This window comes from Natator depressus, chromosome 11, assembly GCF_965152275.1.
Source record: "Natator depressus isolate rNatDep1 chromosome 11, rNatDep2.hap1, whole genome shotgun sequence".
NCBI lineage: Eukaryota > Metazoa > Chordata > Testudines > Cheloniidae > Natator > Natator depressus.
Genome location: NC_134244.1, coordinates 65,286,606 through 65,307,782, shown reverse-complemented (window position 1 = coordinate 65,307,782; position 21,177 = coordinate 65,286,606). Strand labels below are relative to the sequence as shown.

The window sequence follows — 21,177 nt, the reverse complement described above, 5'->3', positions numbered from 1 at the left end:
TTAAGGGGGTACCTTTCAGGAGAATGTTCTCTTACTTTCTTTTATTTGCTGTGATAGGCAAAGGGTCATGAAATAAGACAACTCCAGCATTGTCTGCACTAGCATATTCTGGCTAAGACTTTTAAATTTCTTTTGAGCACCTCAATTTTGGGGTGGCAAACTTGAAACACCTTGGAGAAAGCCTGATTTCCAGAGAGGACGGAAGCTCAGGACTTTTTGATAATCAACCCTTTGCGGTTTGATTTTCATGAGCATAGATATTTCCCAAAATGTTTTAAAGGTGATGAAGCTGAACCTTCCATCAAGCTGAACTGAAAGATGTTGGGCTCAGGACTTCTGGGGAAACACTCAAGGCTCAGGAAGTTAATGAATTGAAAAATGACTTGGTGTACTTGCTACCTAAAAGCAAGGTGCTGATATTCCGAATACTGCTACTATATAATGTACTTTCAGAAGCCAGCTCATTTTACATTCAGAACATTATAATGTGTCCTTCTAATCTTCCAGGGACCCCTATCACACAATTGCAGCAATGGACCCAGAGAAATTAAATATCTTCCAAACAGTCAGAGAGATAACAGGTAACTCACATTTGTGATCCTACATAATTAGGGCTCTTATTTTGCATTTGCCATTTGTTTATATTTAAAGGATACATATTTTTAACTGATTATGCCGCAAGTTTGATAAACCTTTAATGCTTAACCTCTTCAGTATCAGTTGTTGCTTACAAGTACATATTCTTTGTTCCTATTAATGCAGAATGTCGTCTAACTCTGGGGTTCTGAACCTATGGAATACAAACAGGTGTCACGAGGTCAGGACCTTCTTGCAAGAAGGCGATCCTGGTTAGATACAAGCAAGATGGGAGGAGGACTTTGGGGGGGCTCCTGATAGGGAAAAAGTGGTTGCTGTAAGGAAAAGGTTCCGTACTACTGCTCTGACTTAAATATACATCCTTAATTCATTGCAGTGGGGGAGTTTAGTTTGTGAGTCCCATTGGTTTGTGACACTTAATGGGATTAGTATGGTTCGAACTCCATAAAGTGCTTCATGAACTTCCACCATGTTTGCTCCAGTTTCAGCTCACCGGGCCGTGAAGTGAAATACCTCAGCTATGTGTTCTCCATTGATTGCTGTTTCCAGTGCTTTATATATAATTAAGGACGAGCAACACCACATAGACAAGCTCTACCCACTGTCGGATGGTTATCATGGGGAGGAGTTTAAGCAAGCTCTTGCCATTTTTAAATGACCTTATAGTACATGCCCCTAAATGTTTTACCACTCAAAAATCAGGGACAAATTGTGCCCTAACTTACATCCACTAGCAACCCCAATTGGTCAGCAGAGTTACCAATGTGCAAGTGAGCTCTGGATCTCACCCTAAATAATGAAGTGTCTTAGGTAATATAGGCAACAACTCAGAAAGGTACATAACTAGCAAACATTAAGCACCCAAATAGTCCCATTGAAGGTCACAGCTTTAAGTCCCATTGATGTCAGTAGGACTATTCACATGCTTAAGTTCCTTGTTAAATGAGGGTCATAGTGATGCCAGGCACCTGGGGACTGTGTGATGCATGGTCTTCCCGCTATGCATGAGCTGCTAGGGAGGGCATCCGTGCGGCAATGATATGTGTTTCTGTCACTCCTCCCCAGCCCCGTGATTCATATTTATATCACCCCAGCGATTCATATTTATGTCACTGCCTGTCCTGGAGCATCACAATGCCACATGTGGCAGAGAGGAGACTGGGCTACAATGCCTCAAATCCAAATTCTCAGAACTGTTTCAAAACTGGGATATTTTGTTAGATTTAGCTATAGCAAAACGAACTCAACTAAAATGTGAGTTTTTCACACGTGTGTTCCTCAGCTCATGCATATCTTGATTTTGTCTGCTGACTTTTGCTAGAAAAAAGCTGGGAAACCTAAGAAGTGTTGAATTTGCTCATACATTACAGGGCTTCTCCCATCTCTGGTCTCTGGGAGTGGACTAGTTCTGAGTTTTCTAAAACAACATATTTACAAATCTTTGCTCTTCTGGAGGAGCCTATTCTATAGTGACTGACATTCATAGACAGTATCCTGCATCATTCATTACCCACCTATTTCTGCTTCTCAGACCCATGCTATCCTTTTATCATTCTTTCATAATTCAAGTACGTCATAAAGCAGTTTCTGTGGTTTAGATGATGAGACACTTGCTAACATATCTGATTTTATCTCCTTCAGGTTTCTTGAATATTCAGTCATGGCCCCAAAACATGACAGATTTCCGTGTGTTTTCTAACTTGGTTACTATAGGTGGAAGAGCCCTATATAGGTAAGATGTGCTTTTCTCTATTTGTGTAATAATTTATACTGTGCTCTTGCCCTTCAACGACTATCATATCATATAATCATAGAATATCAGGGTTGGAAGGGACCTCAGGAGGTCATCTGGTCCAACCCCCTGCTCAAAGCAGGACCTAATCCCCAACTAAATCATCCCAGCCAGGGCTTTGTCAAGCCTGACCTTAAAAATATCTAAGCATAGCATAGACTGTAAAGTCCTTCATGAGGACCAATTGTATAATCACTAAGCATATTTCTCAATTACCAATGTATTCACTAACACTGGACTAACAGCTTTAAACTGCGCAAACGCTATTGACCCTGTTAATTATGTTGCGTTAAAAATCATTGCTTCTCGGTTTCCTGCCACAGTAATCCACTCCCCAGCCCCACGATACCATGAACGATAGAACGTGCAGTGTGCCCAGTCTTGCTCCTCATGCTCCAGACCTTTGACTCTTGAAACAATAGCAGTAGTTCTGAAGATTGTGATTTATGACGGATACCGTGTTCCGTTGTAAGGGAATATCACACTTGACTGTGTTGACTCAGATGCCCTTTGCCTCTCTCACAGTGCACTCGTGAGAGGGTGCATATTGTTTCCTAAAAGGCAGTAGAAGAGAACTACAGGGATGATCACTGAGCTGCCCCCGGCAGCACTGCAGAATATGGCACCTGCAATAGTTTGCCAGTTCCCCTGTCACAAGTGACGGTTCGGTATGAAAGCTGATGTGGAGAGGTTGCTGTTGGAGGGAGCAAATGTAGTAAGAAATAATGGGGGAGTGAGACAATACATCTATATGATACATACAGCAACCCCTGGCTCCGGGTGGAATGAAGTGTTAGGAAATCCGTCAAGGGAGGCTGCTGATATCATAGACAGCCCAAGCAGATTATGAATAGCAGGGAAACCTTGAGATTGAATTACAGCCCCAGATTCAGTTTTGAAGTAGCAGTTTTCATTTAGAGCATCTGGAAGACAATTACAATCATTAAAATACATGAAATAATCTAGAGAATACCCTGATTTCCGGCTTCACTCATTTTCAACTGTAAAATAATGTACATCAGCCTCTCCATGTTGCACAGGGAACTCGTACTCTTCCTATGATGAAGGGAGATAACCAGATACCTTGATACAAGAAAAAAAACAAACCCAAATGCTCGAAAGCATTCTGGAGGAATGTTCTTGAAAATAATCATTTCTTCTCGTATTACTATAGCTGGCATTAATGTGACTCCTGAGAGAGGACTTTTGCACATTATGTGGGACCGCATCATTCTCTTTCATTTATAGCTGCTCCCAGTATTACTCCCCCTCTCTTTTTTTGGAAACCTTCCTTCTTTTCTGCAGTTGTCGGCATAGCACTTGAACTCAAAACAGTGAGAGTGGGTGAAACTGTATTATGTGCCACAGAGGCCAGTAACAGCTGTAAAACTCCAGTCAGGGCGGGAGCGGGAGCATCACAGTTTATAGTATCATACCCCTGATAGCACAGTCCCGCTCCACTAGACACGTCAGCAAGGCTGCTTTGTGGTCTCTTACACTCAGCGTGTCTCTTACACACATGCTCATTCACTGCTTTACAGCCGCGTAACTATACTGACCTGCTATGAATCTTTGAACCATGCTGTGTGTATGTGGCATTGGAAGCACTTGAAACTAAACTCCCTTCTTGAGTTGTCCTTTATTAATACTCCTTTTAGGTAAGATGTGCCATTGTCACTTCATGCATGGGATAAATCACACATTCCAGGGCTATTCACTGCTTATGTTTGCTCCCGCAGTGGCCTTTCCTTACTCATCCTCAAGCAACAGGCAATTACCTCTCTACAGTTCCAGTCCCTGAAGCAGATCAGTGCTGGCAACATCTACATCACTGACAATACCAACCTGTGTTACTATCACACCATCAACTGGACCAGCCTCTTCAGCACGCCCAATCAAAAGACAGTGATCCACCGAAACAAAAAGCCTGAGAACTGCAGTAAGTACTTCTGCTCAATGCATATATTTCGTTTGTTATGGGTTTGCGGGTGTATACACAGAACGAATGTGATATGGTGGACCAGATTCCCAACTGGTGTCACTCTGCATTCAGTGCTGTCAGTGGAGCTACATCAATTTACACTAGCTGAGAATCTGGCCCAGCTTGCCTCGGATGAGATTTATAGGCAGTTACAGAGCATGCGGGTGTGAGCAACTGAAAAACGAGAACGCTGCTGGCTCACTATGTTTTGACTCTGGGACACTGAGCTTCCCACTGTTAGAAACCCAGTTTCACAATTACAATCTCTAAAGCAATAAATGTGAAGTGAATGTAGTGGTCCTGAAAAGGTGTTTGTTTGACAGCACTGAAAACTATAGCCCCACCAAAGTTCCTTAGAGGGCTAACATCGAGGAATATTTGGATGAGTTAATCTCTTTCACTCTCACTCCTTTCTTTCCTAGACCTCTCTGAGAAGGTTACCAGTAGGGTGCTAATTAGTGCTGATAGAGTGGCATGTCTGTTAGAAACTGGATTAAGACCACTGTACTGGTGTGACAGACAACATGATCATAGCTACACTGAAATTAGGCCAGGAATTTGCATGAAGGCAGCCACATCATGGCATCCGTACAGTTCATTGTAAGCATCTGCTAGTGCACTTCCAAGAGATCAGATTCATTAAATTACTTCACCCTTTAAGTGACATTTCCTGGATTTGTGCCTTTGCCAGCCAGAAATGTTACACTTGTGCTTTGTGCTCTCTTAGACTGTCGGACTGCGGTCCTCCTTTGTGTTTGCCCAGTCTCATGGCTCTCCCTTTGATTTCTAAGCTTGTGAATGTGGCTTGAATGCTGAATAAGCCCAGTCCTGCGTGCAGAAAGCACACATTTTTTAGCACCACCATCTCATCAGTCTTCACATATTGTTAGAAACCCCACCTTGAGCCCCACCATAATTTAGAGCAACCTCCTGGCTGCTTTCAAATGTGCCAACTGGAACAGCACCTCGTTGCTGGTCTAACGGTTGAGGGTTACTGGAATGCACGGTGCTCCAGCAATGCCAACTCCAATTATCCCAGTCATGGCTATAGCTGATCCTGGACCAATCCCTACTCTGGTGAGAGTTAGGATTATGCCAGCTATATCCTGCACAAGGGAATGCTCAGCTGCCCAATTATGGTGGCTTCCTAGCTGCTTGCCCCTGCCTGAGCTGGCAGTGGGGAAGTGGCAAGGATCTGGCTGTATGCCTGCAATCTAGTAAGAGGCATGTGTTCAAAATAATTGTATGAGTTGTGACTGGCTATTCTTGGCCATTTGAGGTTCAGGGGGGAGAGAACTTTTGGGCCAACTGCAAGATGGTGTGATATGGTGCCTGAGTAAGAACAAGTTCTTGAGCTAGATGCAGAAATCACTGGGATGAAATATATGGCCCATGTTATGCAGGAGATCAGACCAGATCCTCTTAATGGCCCCTTCTGGCCTTGAAATATATGACTCTATGAACCTTTTGGAGACAAGAAGCTTTCTCTTTTCTCTCCCACGCTGAGTATTGCCATAAAGAGTGCTTTGAAAGGGTCACACCGTGTCAACCGCCGATTGGGTACAATAGGCTAGCTAGGATGCTGCTGAATCCTTTCTTTTCAAGGAAGCAGCAACCCTCCCTCCTGTCTTGCCACAAAAGAAAAACTCAAGCAAGAAATAGATGAGCAGGAAAAACAGGGAGCCCCATACCTCATACAATAACAGTTCAACATTGCTTCAAGGTTGTTAGAGCTTGGAGACCATGTGTAAGAAGACAATCGAAAATAAATGGTCCAGGGTGAACCCAGCCGCATATGTGCGCTGGGGTGCTTTTCACTTCATAGAACAGTTTCTCATTTGTTGCACAGGCTTTGATTGCTTGGAGGCTTAGGTTGAACACAGTATTAAATGGTTGGGGAGCTGGAAAGTACGCCCATATTAGCTGTCAGGAGTAGCTTTTCACCCTTCCATGTAATCTCAAAGTTTAGGAGGTTTTGAACTCGCAAAAGCTATCAGAACATGAAATTCCCTACCCTATCCAGAGATGGAAGCCTGCATCCATTGTCAGATTGTTTTACTGCAGTGTAGAGTCATGTCAGTGGATTTATATGGAAAATACAAACACTACCAGAAAATGTCAGAGGAAAACACAAACATCACCATTTTTTGGCCATAATAAAAAGTGTTTTTCAGCAGAAATAAATGAATATTTTGTGAAATTTTATATTAAAGGGACTGAATCACTGCTGATATTTCAGAAAGTCCTTGGTAAATGATGAAGACTTTAGGATCCTGGAACTTCACATGTGAGTAACTTCAGTGAAGTTACCCACATATAGAAGTGTTTTCAGAAACAGGCCCCCAAACCAGAGCAATCAGTCTGAAGAACTAAGGAGGATAGGAACAGCAAGCCGATAGACATTTGAGATATGCAAAGGATTAATGATTAATATACTAGATGACCCAGAGAGGTTTGTGACCGAGAAACTGAAAAAAGCTGTATCCTTGTTGTGTACTTTTGCTCACGTATCAGCAAAAGAAGGGACAAACAATTTAATTCTGTGTTAAGATATATGCAAACTTGAAAAAAGATACATATATTGCATTCAGATGTTAATACTACATTGTGTCACTCCTTATCTTTGTAACTTATATTAGTGGTATTACATTTTTTTTTCTTGTTATACGAACATCTTAGAGGCCCCAACCATGTTAGGCGCTATTCAAACACAGAGAAAGAGCTAACAGTCTTAGGTCTTGATCCTGCAATTACTTATCCATGTGCTTTAACTTAACTATTGTTACTAGTCCTGTTAACTCCAATAGGAATACTCACAACAGTAACGTTAAGCATGTCCGTAAGTGTTTGCAGTGTCGGGTACGAAATAGGCAAGGCAACCAAAGGGTGGGAGATGAAGTGATTTGCCCAAGATCACACAGTTGGTCGGTGGCGGAGTCAGAAATACAACTGAAGTCTTCTGGGTTCCAGTCTACTGCCCCATCCCTGGGACCAGTGGTGCCCCGTAGATACTTCCATAACATTAACCATTTCAATTAATATTGAAGAACGATTCTTTTTAATGGATGTTCGCATTTAAACATCAGGTAGCGAACCATCTAAAACAGGGGTGGGCAAACTTTTTGGCCCAAAGACCAGATCCAAAGTCCTGATGGGCCGGATCTGGCCTGCGGGCCGTAGTTTGCCCACCCCGATCTAAAATGTGATCGTTGTGTACAAATGTTGGTATAATTTTTAGAAGATATTTTGGAAAAAAAATGATGAAACAGGATGGAGATAAAGAGAATGGGCTTTTGGATCTCTATCACTTTGAAAAACACTAGAGAATTATCCTGGGCAGGAAGTACACATTAATCTCCAGCATCATCAGCATTGGCCCATCATTATGTTTTTGTAGCTTCATATAAACATGAACCATTTGGTGTTCACTCTGATAGTTTATTCTATAGGAATAAAGGCCTGAGCACCTTTTAGGGTGGTGGTTCAGGTCAGGGCAATAAAGAATTTCTTCCGATTTGCAAAAGCAGCAGGTTGATTGAGCAAGCTTGATCTTTGCAAAATTGTCAGGGATTTGAAAGGAGCATCTACAGTCTGAAGAGGCTGAATAAGATGGCAGCTGATAACATGCAGAGAAAATTTTTGTCCGACTTATTGGTTTAGTACTGTTCTACTGGTAACTGAATCATTGTTGAGTGCAAAATGTTTCGGGAAGACTTTGAAACCATTCAGCCTAATATTAAGCCCAAGTGTTTGAGAGATCTAAAACTATCCTGGACAAAACACAAAGAAGTATCAGTCCTGAGCCTTGTAATTAGACCGGATCTGAAGTGGGATTTGCTGCCTTGAAGGGTGAATACCACTTAATAACACAGGGTTCCTTTAAGAGTCACTCCTTTCATATAGGACTAGAACAAGAGACAAATCCAGCATCAGTCCTCCTGGGGAATAGAAGAACTGTCCTAATATTTCCTTTCTATCTCATATGATTCAGTCATCCTTTGTGCAGAGTGTACATCCAGGAGTAATAGAGCATTAGCTAGTGCTGACGAGCCAGTGCTCTGATGTTGCTTTCAGATGATAATTCGCTGCAGACGATAGATGTGTGTGCAGAAATTTAGATTTTTTTTTTTTGCTGCACATAAGATACACATGGTGATGAGGGGCATATAACTACCTGGACTGACTGGTAGAGGGGTACACTGCACCGTAGAAAAATTGGTGAATGTGCACAGAATTGATCCAGCATAAAATTTCTCTGTTTCTTCTATCAAAACAACTTTCTTTTTCAGTGAATATGGAAAAATTATGAATTTCTCCACATTCACTCCTGAGCAAACTTTCATCTATTTGTCAGAAAAGCTTCATTTTCACATAGCATTTTTTTATTATTATTTTTTTACCCCTTTGGCTATGTACTTAAATCTCTTGTTTTTGTGGAAAAAAGAAAAAAATTCATAGCAAACATACATAGAAGCACATTTTACTTTTTAACACATAGGCAACTCCTGGGACGTTTATGGGTGTTTGTAGCCTCTCAGCTGAGAACTGAATTTAACCCCATACATTTCACCTGATTGTGAAATGTTGAAAATACAGTGGGTGGATCTCTTTGCATAGCCCCAGTGGTAAATCCAGAAATTACATTAAAAAAAACACAGCATGCTAGATACTAAACTTGTTTGGGACTAGGGGTGGTGAATGGGCATCTTCCAGCAGGCAGCTGTGTTGTCAGGTGTTTCAATAAATTATCCAGCTCTATTAAAATGAATTCTGGAGTACTATCCTAAATGCAATGCATGGGGCTCTCTTTGAATACAGTCTTTTCCTTTAATTGCTAGTATAAATCCAGTATAAGATATAGTTTATGGTGTGCATGCGTCTTAATATTTTATGAAAATTCACTGTAAAAAGTGAAATACTATAAAGCTTTTTCTAGGGAATATAGTTTGGTAGTTAAGTTTACCAGCTTATCACCCTAAAATAAAGGGCCTGCTGCCGTTTTCCAGCCCTGGGCCCACTGGTTCTTAACATGATGCCAGCAGAGAGCATTCATTAAATATGAATTTAGAAAGATTGCTTTCGTGCAAAAAATTGTTTAAAATCTTCCAGTTTTATAGGCTCGTTCAGTGTCTAATGAAACCTTTCAAGATAAACTGTTACTTGTTGTGAATCGTATCAATTCAGCAGCCAATTAGAAACTTGAATAAATTATTACACTATAATAAAGCCTGATTTGAGTCAATTGATAAAAAAGTCAATAGAAGTCTTTCTACTGAATTCAGTGGGCTTTGGATCTTGCCCATGAAGAAATGATTGGTCTTTGGCCTTGTACTTAAATAGCTAATTTTTGTGTTTCCTCTCTACCCTGTGGAAACATACTGGGTTTGATACTTGTACCCTGTGCAAGCCCATTGAGAGGATATAAGCATATTTTCTGAAAATCTGTATGAAAATGAATTGCTGTCATAAGCAGTAACATCTTTTGAAGCTAAATGTATTGTGTGCTTTGATTAGGCTGACCGGATAGCAAGTGTAACCCTTCTGCCCATCAGAGTTGGCAGCAACAAGGGCCAGGTTCAATATCTAGGGGATCCATTCCAATAACACAATGCAAAACTGGCTCGAGCCCCCACCCAGTGACCTGGGACAAATATATCCCACCCCCGCTGGGCACCTCCAAGAGGCAATACTTCCCCTCTCGCAAGCACAGAGTATGAGTGTAGCAAAAGTCTTTTAATAACAGAGAGAAACAATGTGGCATTATGTTGGGGAAACACCACCAACAGGATTCATAACACAACCCATGAGCAAAAACCCACCCCAAGCAAATTGGGGCATGTCCTTTCCCTTTGGTTCTTGAGTCCAGCAACCCAAAGACACCAAAAGTCCCAAGAGTCCAACAACCCAAAAGTCTCTGTCCCTGGTCAGTGCAGCGCCAGAGTTTGGAAGTTTATCTGCAGAGATTTACCTCCCAACCTGGGTGGAGATGGGGGGGAGGGTTAAGGGGCAACTTACGTGGTCCAAAGCCGATTGCCCCACCTCTCCATGGGGCTCGACTCCGCTCCACCAGCCATCCCACAAATCACTCCACTCCACCAGCCACTCTGCTCTGCCAGCCGTCCCATGAGACGCTCCAGCCATCCCACGAACTGCTCCACAATATATCTTCAGGCCCTCCCACGACTTAACACAACACTCAGTGATTTCAGCTCTTAGTAAGTTCAGCTCTTTTGTGATTTCAGCTTGTAGTAGGGGAGCCTCAGTGCTGGTGCACCATTGGCCCAAAATGAATTCAGCTCAACAGCCTGTAACTAGACTCCTAATGGAATCAAAATTAGCTCTGATATTCCACAGTGGAGAGAGGAGGCACTGTAATTAGCATGTATGGCCCTCACCAGAGGGCCCATACCACCAGGTATTAATACCTGTTCCCAGCCTCTCTCAGTTCACTGAGTTTTGGAACCCATGTCCCTTGCCTAGCGAGTGCTACTTAGTTGATGGCGAGTCCCTCCATCATAACAAAAGGCTAAGTACAGTTCCACTGTCCTTGATTCACATAACCAGGATAATAACAATTTATTCTTCCTGCCCCAATAACAGAGAAACTGGGGATCCCACAGCAGCCAAAGTGACCATTTGGGCAGCTATGGGCTCATGCTAGGAGGGGTGGGTTTGCCTATGCAAATGAGATCAGCCCCTGAAGTTCTTTTCCACAACTTGCCACAACTCACCACCAGATGTCAGGGTGGAGCTCATCCTGACTCTGCTTACACAAGTGTGAAAAATCTGGATGGGGTGGGGGGTAATAGGAGCCTATATAAGAAAAAGCCCCAAATATCGGGACTGTCCCTATAAAATCGGGACATCTGGTCACCCTAGCGTTGACTGTATGGGGAAGAAAAGAACATTTTAACATACAGGAGGACCAATACCAAACCAAACCCAAAAAGACCAGACTAATGCATTTTTACAAGTTATCTCAAAATTTCAATCCTTCCCTACCAAGTTTCAGTTCAGAACACATTTTTATGGCTTATTAATAAGCACCTGGAAATAGTGATTTCTTACTTCCTGTCTTCTTTTCATGGGCTGTGGATACGCCTATCTTGTTGAGATTCCAAGTGGGGTAATTACATTTTGCCTACCTAAAATTCCTCTGTAGTTTCAGTTTGATAAGACTCTCAATTTTCTGTCCTGAGTCATTTCATTACATTGATACATGCTATTTAAGCAGAAATGCCCATGTAAGAATTTATATTAAAAAACCACATTCTAATTACATAGAAAAGTAAAGACGTAATAATTTCAGTATAGTGAAACCTAATTAATAAGCAAATGGGAAGCTGCCTTTTTTTGACCGTTTGCTTGTGCAAAGCTGAACTGAGAGTCTCAGTCTTAGCATTAGAAAGCATTGGAAATCGGGGCAGTCCAAAGGAACTAAAATACGACAGCTATTTTTAAAATTGTTTCACAGGTGCTTAAATCAACCATTAAATTAATTAATTAATAAAAACAATGTCTGTAAAGTATTTGCCTTACCACAACTGTGAGACTTTGATTTCTTGTGCTCTTAAATGCCAAAGCCAATTATTAAGTCTCATTTACTTATGTCACCAAAATGAGCGCCTGCTATAAAGTCTTGTTTTAAAAAGCGACAACAGCCTCCTTCAGTGAAGCAAGATACTTACCCAATACTAAGTAAATCTTTAAAATATCCTTTTCTAGGACCAGTTTCTGCAAATGATCTTCCCAGATGCATCCATTTGTCAGATTTAGCCCTTTAATGTATATTCTGTCTAATACATATTTAGTTAGCTAACCAAGATCTCATTCCTGTGCTTCACATTATGGGGCTACTCACAGGATGTAAAGTAACACCCAGGCATAAGTCTTTGCGGGACTGAGACCTAAAGTAACATACGTTGTCAAACCACTGCCACTTTTCTTCAGGTGCCTTCATTCCCAGAAAACAAACATCTTATTGATGGTGATTCCTGTGCACTGTTGGCTGAGTGGATAGTCAAATTATTGTTGTTCGATCGGGACATTAGATGAAGGACCCCTCTCTAAATGTTGTGGGTCATCCTCAAATTTAGACATGGATAAGAGCTATTGAGTCATCCAATGTCTTGAATTATTATTATTCATTATTATTCTGTTGACACAGTAACTTAGTTTAATAAAGTTTAATACTATGGGTACAGTCCAAGGACTCTGTGTATATGAGTGGCTGAAATTTGATGGAGATCACCAATCTATATATTGTTTAATTAGTATGATTCACCTGTAGCTTGGGGATGTGAATGACATGTACTGTGGTATAACTGGGTAAGGAGCAGGGTCAGGAAAAATTCAGATAAAAATACTTCGAAGAAATACAGATTGGAGACAACAAGTAGCTATTGGAATTAAACCTGGGATGAACACTTCACCGCTGACGTGAAGTCGGTGGAGCATCGTGCATGTTTTGCGGGGTTTGTGAAAATGCTTTCAAAGTGCTCAGATTCTGCATTTTATAAACTCTTTCCTTTGCACAAGCTCCGCTCACTTCTTCTCTTGGAGACCTATTTAAAACCAGAAAAAACCTAACGGTTCTCCTGCTGCCAAGAGTGGTATTTTGTTATCCAGTTTAGTCCAATCTATCTAGCTGCCTGGTAACCAATGTGATTTTCAGTATCCATGGATAACAGTACTGTATTGTACATGAAGCTCCTTAAGATTTAACTGGGAATTGGTCCTGCTTCGAGCAGGGGGTTGGACTAGATGACCTTCTGGGGTCCCTTCCAACCCTGATATTCTATGAATCTATGATTCTAAGAAACACTACAGCTGAAAAACTTTCCACATTCATGACTTTTTCCCCCTTAAAGTATGGTTAAAACAAGTCAATGCTTTGATGTCCTTCATTAAAAACATTGCTAACATACTCAGGAGTGTAATAGAATGGGAGGTCTGTATAGTCAGCAGTCCCTTCCATGATTGCTTGGTCCAAACCACAACTTTGGGAGATCCTGTGTGGTGACAAACTTTGTTTTGGCTGAGCTGAAGAGCTTGGGAAGGCTATCAGCAACCTCAGTGAGGAATCACCCACGTATATACAACAACTGAAATCTACCTCTTCTGTACCATTTGGGACGCAGATCACCCTGGATAATAGACCTGTCCTAGTTAATATTCTTTTCAGAACTCTCGCCAGTCTTGTAAATGATACGTTATAGTTCTGTTTATGATACAAATCATAAGAGATGATTTCCACTCCCAGGAGACTAAGCAACACGTCAGGAAATTCTTGCAGCTGTTTCTCTCAGCTACTGGGAAAAGCAATCAGCGAGCGCAATAAAGCGGTGTAAATGAGCAAGAATTTAAACCTCCCCCTAGCTGGAACCCCTTCACTGTAAGCTGTTTGGAAAAGAAGCAGCAAGTTTGTAGTGTTTTCAGTCAATTAAGCTCATAAAACATTGAGGCCTAATTGACTTTTTCCTTGCTTGTTTAATTAACTGAGTAATATTATTGTGGAACTTTTGTCTAACAAAGGAGACTGGGAAACGAGGCTCCTAATGAAAGATTACTCAACAGTTTATTTTCTATGTAAATAGAGGATTTTTTTTTCTTCCTTTAACACAGTTTGTTTCTTTGTCAAACTTTCAGACACTCCTGGCAGAGCGCTGTTTCCGTTTGGGTTTAGAAGTAGTCTCTGGCAGAGAAAAGAACTGTAGGCCTGTTTCTCATTTACATTTAAGGCCCCTTTACCTACTCTGGTAGTGCTAAAGGGGCTGTTAAGTGGACATGCATGTCGCTTACACTAATTTATTACTACTACCCCTCAAAGGGCTGCAGCATACTCCCCCTGTGTGACCAACCAGCTCCTCTGGCTAGTGTGTAGCTGTGGCAGACCGACTGCTTTGCCTGCTCTCCAGCCCTTGATTCTCCCTTTAGGGTGTTGGATGCTCCTCAGGGAATAGCTAAGGAGGACTCCCTATGTTGAGTTCTGGGACTGCAATTCTGCTCAGGCATTATACAGGCCACATATGGGTGAGTGGAGGTTCCCTGCTCCCAGCTTTCTCCCCCCTACGCTGAGCCCCAGAGTAAGAGCTATGCAGTGTCTGTTCCTATATTAACTAGGATCTCCGCCCTACCACCTTGTGTTATGCATGAGGAGGTGAATGCCAGAGTGCTGCTGTCTTCATTAGTGTTACCTTAAAGCATGTTTGCAGCTTAAGTCGGTCGCTGGCACAATCACCAGTTGTGGGTCTGGGCGGGCTGTTCTGTTTCCTTCTAATCCATTCTGTTGTCTTGGTCAGTTGACAGGGGCACCATAAATCCCCAGATATTTCCTCTCTAGCATATGGATTGTCTGGTTGACATGACATGGGGTTACTCAGTGGTAGCTAGTTCGCATCTCATATTTTCAGTGCTGCTCTCAACAGTGGAGAGTTGCCATAAACCAGCAAATGGAAATCAGTATCATGCTAACTCACAGCCCATGCCCACGCCTCAGTAAAAAAGCAGTGGATCAATTTTTCACACTTGGTAATCCAGCAGTGAAGTGCTGATGGTGTTTTTGCCAAGATATCAATAGTAGTGGCTTGGGGAATCTGGCATCTCTACCTCGGAGCTGTCATTGTTCGTGTCCAGGCCTCCGCTCTGACACCAAATGTCTAAGAATGTTTGTAACAGGAAGCATCGTGTTGTCTACAATACGTGCGACATTTGCTAGTGGGTGCAGATTCAGTGCCTAAAATACAAAGGGCTAGTGCAAATCCATCGACTTTGGAGGAGATTATTAAGAGGCAAACTGAATGAAATATCAAAAACTGCTTGGGAATATTAGAAAAATAAGGTTAGAGAGCTGTTTGAGAACCAAGCGACATAATATAGTTTACGGTTAGAATGCTGTTGAGGTGGTTTGGGGCTGAATCTGCTCTCACACTAGCTTTACATCATTCTGGCTCTTTTGACTTCAGAAGCATTTATCCTGTTATGCAATAGTGTAACCGAGAAGAGAATCAGGGCCATTAATTTAGATGAAAAAGGCTTTCAGCCAAAATTAACATGTTCAAACAAAAATTGCATAGCCATCTGGAATTATTATTAACTTTAATAGTTTTTTTTCTGCTTGGGTGTAGCTGATTGATGCTTTGAGGAACAGAAGGAAATATGTAACTGAGCATACTCTTTGCCTTCTGCAATAAATGCTATTTAGTTGTTTTTTATTTAGCATGTGGATATTTTTACTCTTTTCTAGCCTAAAAAGTTTAAAGAAAAGTTGCCAAACTATTCCAGATGTGTTTCAGAGTAGCAGCCGTGTTAGTCTGTATCCTCAAAAAAAAAAAACAGGAGTACTTGTGGCACCTTAGAGACTAACAAATTTATTAGAGCATAAGCTTTCCAGACATGATGAATCTGTGGCCTGTTCTTGGTCCTAGATGTCTGTAGAGTTCCAGTATCCTGAGTGTCACATTGTACAGTAATGGATGAGACAATGCACAAATTCTGTGGAACCAACAATATCACATAATGTAGCCATTCTCAACCAGTATTAGCTCTGTACAAGGTGACAAGCTCAAGAGTGAATCTCCTGCCTTTTGAAGCTGCTTTTACGCATGGGCTGGAGGACACTAACTCTCCGATTAGTTCTCCACGCAGTCCCCGGAAGGAGATTAAAGTGAAATACCATAAGCCTCTCTCAGCATTGAAGCCCACAAAAACATTTTGCGCGGAAAAAGAAATAATTTAAATGAAGAACTGCATTCCACAAGCTTTATAAGCCAAGGAACTAGGATAGCATCCAATTGCAAGAACAAAGGGAAGGTACAAGATGATTCTCAGAGCTGCAGTCCTTGCTTATGTCATTGGCTTTTCAGATACCTTGTTTGTCTTCTTGCTTGTGCCCAGCAAAGAGAAATCTATGAAAATGCAGCATGTTTTGCAACACGTGATTGCACATGTTTTTCCCCCTAAGAAGTGCGGCATAGTACATACAGCAGGCAGTAAGCTGGATGATGATGGAAGGAGGGACCAGACAAGCAAAGCAGATGAAAGGGATGCATCCTGTCTTTGCAACTTGAATATCATCTGTCACAGTATGATAAAATAAGTCTGAGAAAGACATTCTTCACTCACCTCCGCACACTGCTACCCATCATCCACTTGTGGCAGTGCAAGAAAATGCACACCCAGAGGCTACGTCCCTAGTAACTTGCACGGGTTTGCACAACCGTCAGAGTAGTGTTTGCATTCTGTATGGGAAATTATGCTTAATTTTGCTATCACCACTGGGTGAATCTGTGTATATAGGTGTGGGTGTTATTCTGTATCTGTAATATGTGTCCACTCCATACGGCTAAATTCAGGCACTGAATTTAGCCGTATGGAGTGGAAATCTATCAACAAATAAATTTGTTAGTCTCTAAGGTGCCACAAGTCCTTTTCTTTTTATAATATGTGTGTGTTTTTTATTGGACGTTTCATTTTTTTACTGTGTTTTTTATGACATTTTGTAAAACTGTACCTAAAAACAAACAACATATTTTGTCACTTATCACTTCTTTTACTTTTATCAAATCATGGGTCTTCCTACATGCTAATTGCGACAGAACATTTAAAAGAGAGCTCTTTGCTTTTTAATCTGCACTAGTCTATCACATGGCACCAACTGACATAAAAAACCACACATCTAGGAGAATGATAGCCTCCTCCGTCAGGGATCAGGGGCTGGTCTAATCAGTATAAACTGAGCCAGCCCAGAACGGCTGAGAGCCTGCGTTCTCTCCGCAGTACTGATTTGCTGCTTGCTCCAACACCTCTCCCTTCCTTTGTCTTTCTGTCTGATTCATCCTCTCCTAACATAACTCCACAGAAAGGGTTTAAATAACAAAAGGAAAAGAACAAAGGCTCCACACTAATATGCTCCTTGCTGTCTTCACATTGGTCAGTCTGCCTATATGTTAATCCCCTGTCCCTATCCTTTGTCTTCTCTGCTTAGACTGTAAGCTCTTTGGGGCTGGGGCTGTCTCTGATTTTACAGCTGTATAGTGCTTAGTGCAAGTAGGAGCAAGGAGGAGCCCTGTTTTCAGTTGGTCCCTGGGAGCTACCGTAATAAACATGGTAAACAATAAAAAATGGATAAAACTGCTTGCATTGCTCTAAGCTCGGTCAGGTCTCATTAAGTTATTTCATTGCTGTTTTCAGAACATATGTTCTGTGATGGATTTCTTATGACACCCCGCAGGGATTTAATTTTGGATAAAGGCCCCTGAAAAATAAATCCCTCTTGACCCCCAATTCAAGCAAGCATTTCTCAGAATTGTCCAGCATTGGCCTAACCCCACACTAATTGAAGTCAATCCTACTTGACTTAAAATTGAGTTAGGCAAACATTGAATGCTTCTGCAAATCCCAGCCTAAAGGCTTTATAGGAGAGGGCATATCACTCCTCCCCTCCTATGCATGTAACCCCCCCAAATCGACAGGGCCAGTCAATGTAACTGTTCTGCTAAATCTTCCCCTGCTGGCAAATGCCCATGAGATCCACCATGACGGTTCATCGGCAAGAAATGGGAAAGGGGAAACTATGCAAACATTTACAGTGAGTGTCTAGGAAGTTAATGCCTGATCACTCCAGTCTTTCTGTATCCCATGCATGGGCTGTGCTGTGGAGACCACTGAATCCCTCCCTGCTCTGAGGCAGGGAGGGGAAGAGGCCGTTCTGGGGGTAGTAGCTTCTTTGTGTCTGGATGCTGGGAGAAGGACTTCCCTTCTGGTGTGTTAGAAAGTAATACTCTCAATCTAATAGCTAATGACATTAAAAAATCTTCATTCCTCTCTCTGTTTTCAGCTGCAGAGGGAATGGTGTGTAACAACTTGTGCTCAAGTGACGGCTGTTGGGGCCCAGGGCCAGACCAGTGTCTGTCCTGCAAACGCTTCAGCAGAGGAAGGACCTGTATAGAGTCTTGTAACCTTTATGATGGGTAAGACATCACCTTTGCTTGTTTGTTCCCCAAAGGGTATTGATTATGTTGACAGTTCAGGAATCAGGGACAGGGACAGATTCTGATGTCCTTACATTGAGTAACACCTTATTCCACCAATAGTTCCATTGATTTCAACAGAAATACTCCATGGAGTAAGGTGCTGTTTACTCGGTGTGAGTACTCAAAATCTGGCCTTGAGATGGAAGAATAAGTGGATGGGTTCATATGGTACTCCAGCTATGATAGTACTTCTAGATAAATTTTTATTTTCACTCCAAACATTCTCAATTCCCTTCTCTTTATGTTTCCCTCTGGAACAACAATAGTTATGTTACAAGTGATAAAACTGAGTATATACATTCATGGAGCCATAGTCTGTTCATGCTTCACAGTTGTCCTTCCTTAGTAATGATGTTCTTCTTTCTTATCCCCAAGCCAAGGACTTTGGCAGAGCTAACTGCAGGCGTTTATAGAGTTAAGCTTTAGTAATGCAGCATTTAAAACTCTCATATGCCCTTGTTATTGTTTCTTGCTAAATTTTAGAGTTTGATTTCTTTGCCCTTCTCCCTCCTGCCATAACTCCCACAGTACATGGCATTTCTAGATGTTTGTATAGACCTTCACTGGGAGGATGGGGTCCTACAGATCACGGAGACATAGCTGCATGAAACTGTCTTTTGACAGCACCTTTAAGCTTTATTTTTCTATGTTACTTATGAAATACGTACAGAAAGAAAACAAAAAGCTTGGAGGGTGGAATCTCATTTCCCAGATGATGACATAACATGTTGCCCAACATTTCTTTATAATAAGGATCAACAAATCCTCATTGATTTTAATATTTTTTTGCACCCCAAGAGGTGTTAATTAAAAATAAAAGCACTATCTGGCTTCTTTCTGTTCTTTTTTGTTCCTTGGATACCAGCTTATGTGATTATCATAAAGAGACAATTGAATGAACTTCCTGTAAACACACTAAACTATTGCAAAATCCTTTCTTTCTTTCTCAAAGCAAGGAAATGACATATTAAAAACTGTCAAAGTTACACTATAGCTAAAATTTTACATGCATTCAAGTCAGGGAAGACGAAGTTGTGAGGCCAGATTGTGTTGCCACTTAGGCCAGGGTAAAGCTGACTGCAATTTACACTGCAGCCACAATCCAGACATGTTTGTTTATACATTAGTAAGCACCATGTCCTGTTCACATGACCTGAGTAGGAGCTATCCTTTAAGTCAGGGTATTCATGTTCATGTTGATAAGGAAATGGTGTTTGCCCCTTGCACAACGGGCAAGCATACAGTTGCCCAAAACCTCCAGGACCTCTGCAACTGTTGGGGGCCTTCAGTGGAGACCTGAACTGTCTGGGTGCAGGTCCTATGCATTTGCAGTGGCTCCAGGGCCCTCAATCTCCCCTGTAGGCAGCTTCAGTGGAGCCAGGCTGCTAGGGTTGTACCCTTCCACATGAGCAGTGACTCAGCATGAAGTGTCTCTGCTTCAAAGTTAAAGCAGCCTCTGATTCCATGCTACATTCTCTTCAATGAAAGTTTCCCATGGATTCCTTTTTATACTTACTTAACTGGGTTGCCATAATAAACCCTAATGGCACCAAGAGAGCAGTTACAACCCGTGGGATTTAGGTTGATAAAGTAACGATGAGGGCCACATCCTCAGCCGTGACAACTTGAAGTGGCGCCGCTGAAGTCCACAAGCTTCACCACTTCATTGTTTGTAGCTGTTTCATGCACACTGTATGTCTGCACCGAAATCAACAGTGTGACGGCAGCATGGGCAGACGTAGCCGAACCAGCTTTTATCTACCTAGCGCAAATAACAGTCACTGGGAGAGTGCACAGGCTGGTCGCGCGAGTCCATTCGCAGGGTCCTGGGAGGGTTTGTTCAGCATGTGTAGCTGCTGCAACTTCGCTGCTTGGGAGACTGGGGGAGGGCGGGGGGGCACGCTGTGGAAATCAGCTGGCTGCAGTCCACACCCCCGCCCCGTGATTGTGATGGTGTTCTTATTTCTTAATACGGACACAACCTGCCAAAGGGGCTCAACAAATGATAATACAGGTGTTGGGTTTGGTCCTCATCGGGTGTAAATCAGCATAGTCCCACTGAAGTTGATGAAGCTACGTTGATTTACCCCAGCTGAAGATCTAGTCCATTAAATTCAGATCCGTTTCAGTTTGATTTTCATTAACCACTCACCTGTCTGACTAATGTTTCCACAGGGAATTCCGAGAGTTTGCGAATGGTTCTGTGTGTGTGGAGTGTGATCCCCAGTGTGAGAAGATGGAAGATAACATGATCACATGCTATGGGCCGGTAAGCACAACATAAATACTTTAAAAGAAAAGGAGGACTTGTGGCACCTTAGAGACTAACCAATTTATCTGAGCATAAGCTTTCATGAGCTACAGCTCACTTCATCCAATGAAGTGAGCTGTAGCTCACGAAAGCTTATGTAAATTTGTTAGTCTCTAAGGTGCCACAAGTCCTCCTTTTCTTTTTGAGAATACAGACTAACGCGGCTGCGACTCTGAAACCCATAAATACTTGGTAGCTGTAACCTGGTTAGTAAGGCTGCGCTAGTGTAGGCATTTTTATAAACATATGTTATTGTCCAATGGGACTTTTGCCGTCATCGCTCACTACCATTTCAGATACATCAGCAGTAAATGGTGACAAGCAAAATAAATTTGACACACCCACAGAACCTTCTTTGATCACTGTTGAGGTGTTTTTCCCCCTCCTATGTTGAGTTGAATCCTGTTCCCCTCCATGCCTGCAGTCTCCTAGAAAAATTCTGTCTTAAGCAATTGCATTCTGC

The 21,177-nt window shown here is 42.0% G+C and overlaps 1 protein-coding gene across 4 annotated transcripts in view; it reads left to right on the top strand.

The window, feature by feature from the left end:
* Positions 1-21,177, top strand: part of ERBB4 (erb-b2 receptor tyrosine kinase 4) — a 966,448-nt gene that overhangs the window by 739,321 nt on the left and 205,950 nt on the right. For all 4 annotated transcript variants that reach the window (XM_074968100.1, XM_074968101.1, XM_074968099.1 and 1 more), the window contains exons 10-14: positions 508-581; positions 2,239-2,329; positions 4,129-4,328; positions 18,208-18,340; positions 20,579-20,672. In XM_074968100.1, coding sequence (XP_074824201.1) covers positions 508-581; positions 2,239-2,329; positions 4,129-4,328; positions 18,208-18,340; positions 20,579-20,672 — 592 coding nt within the window. The remainder of the gene's footprint in view (positions 1-507; positions 582-2,238; positions 2,330-4,128; positions 4,329-18,207; positions 18,341-20,578; positions 20,673-21,177) is intronic.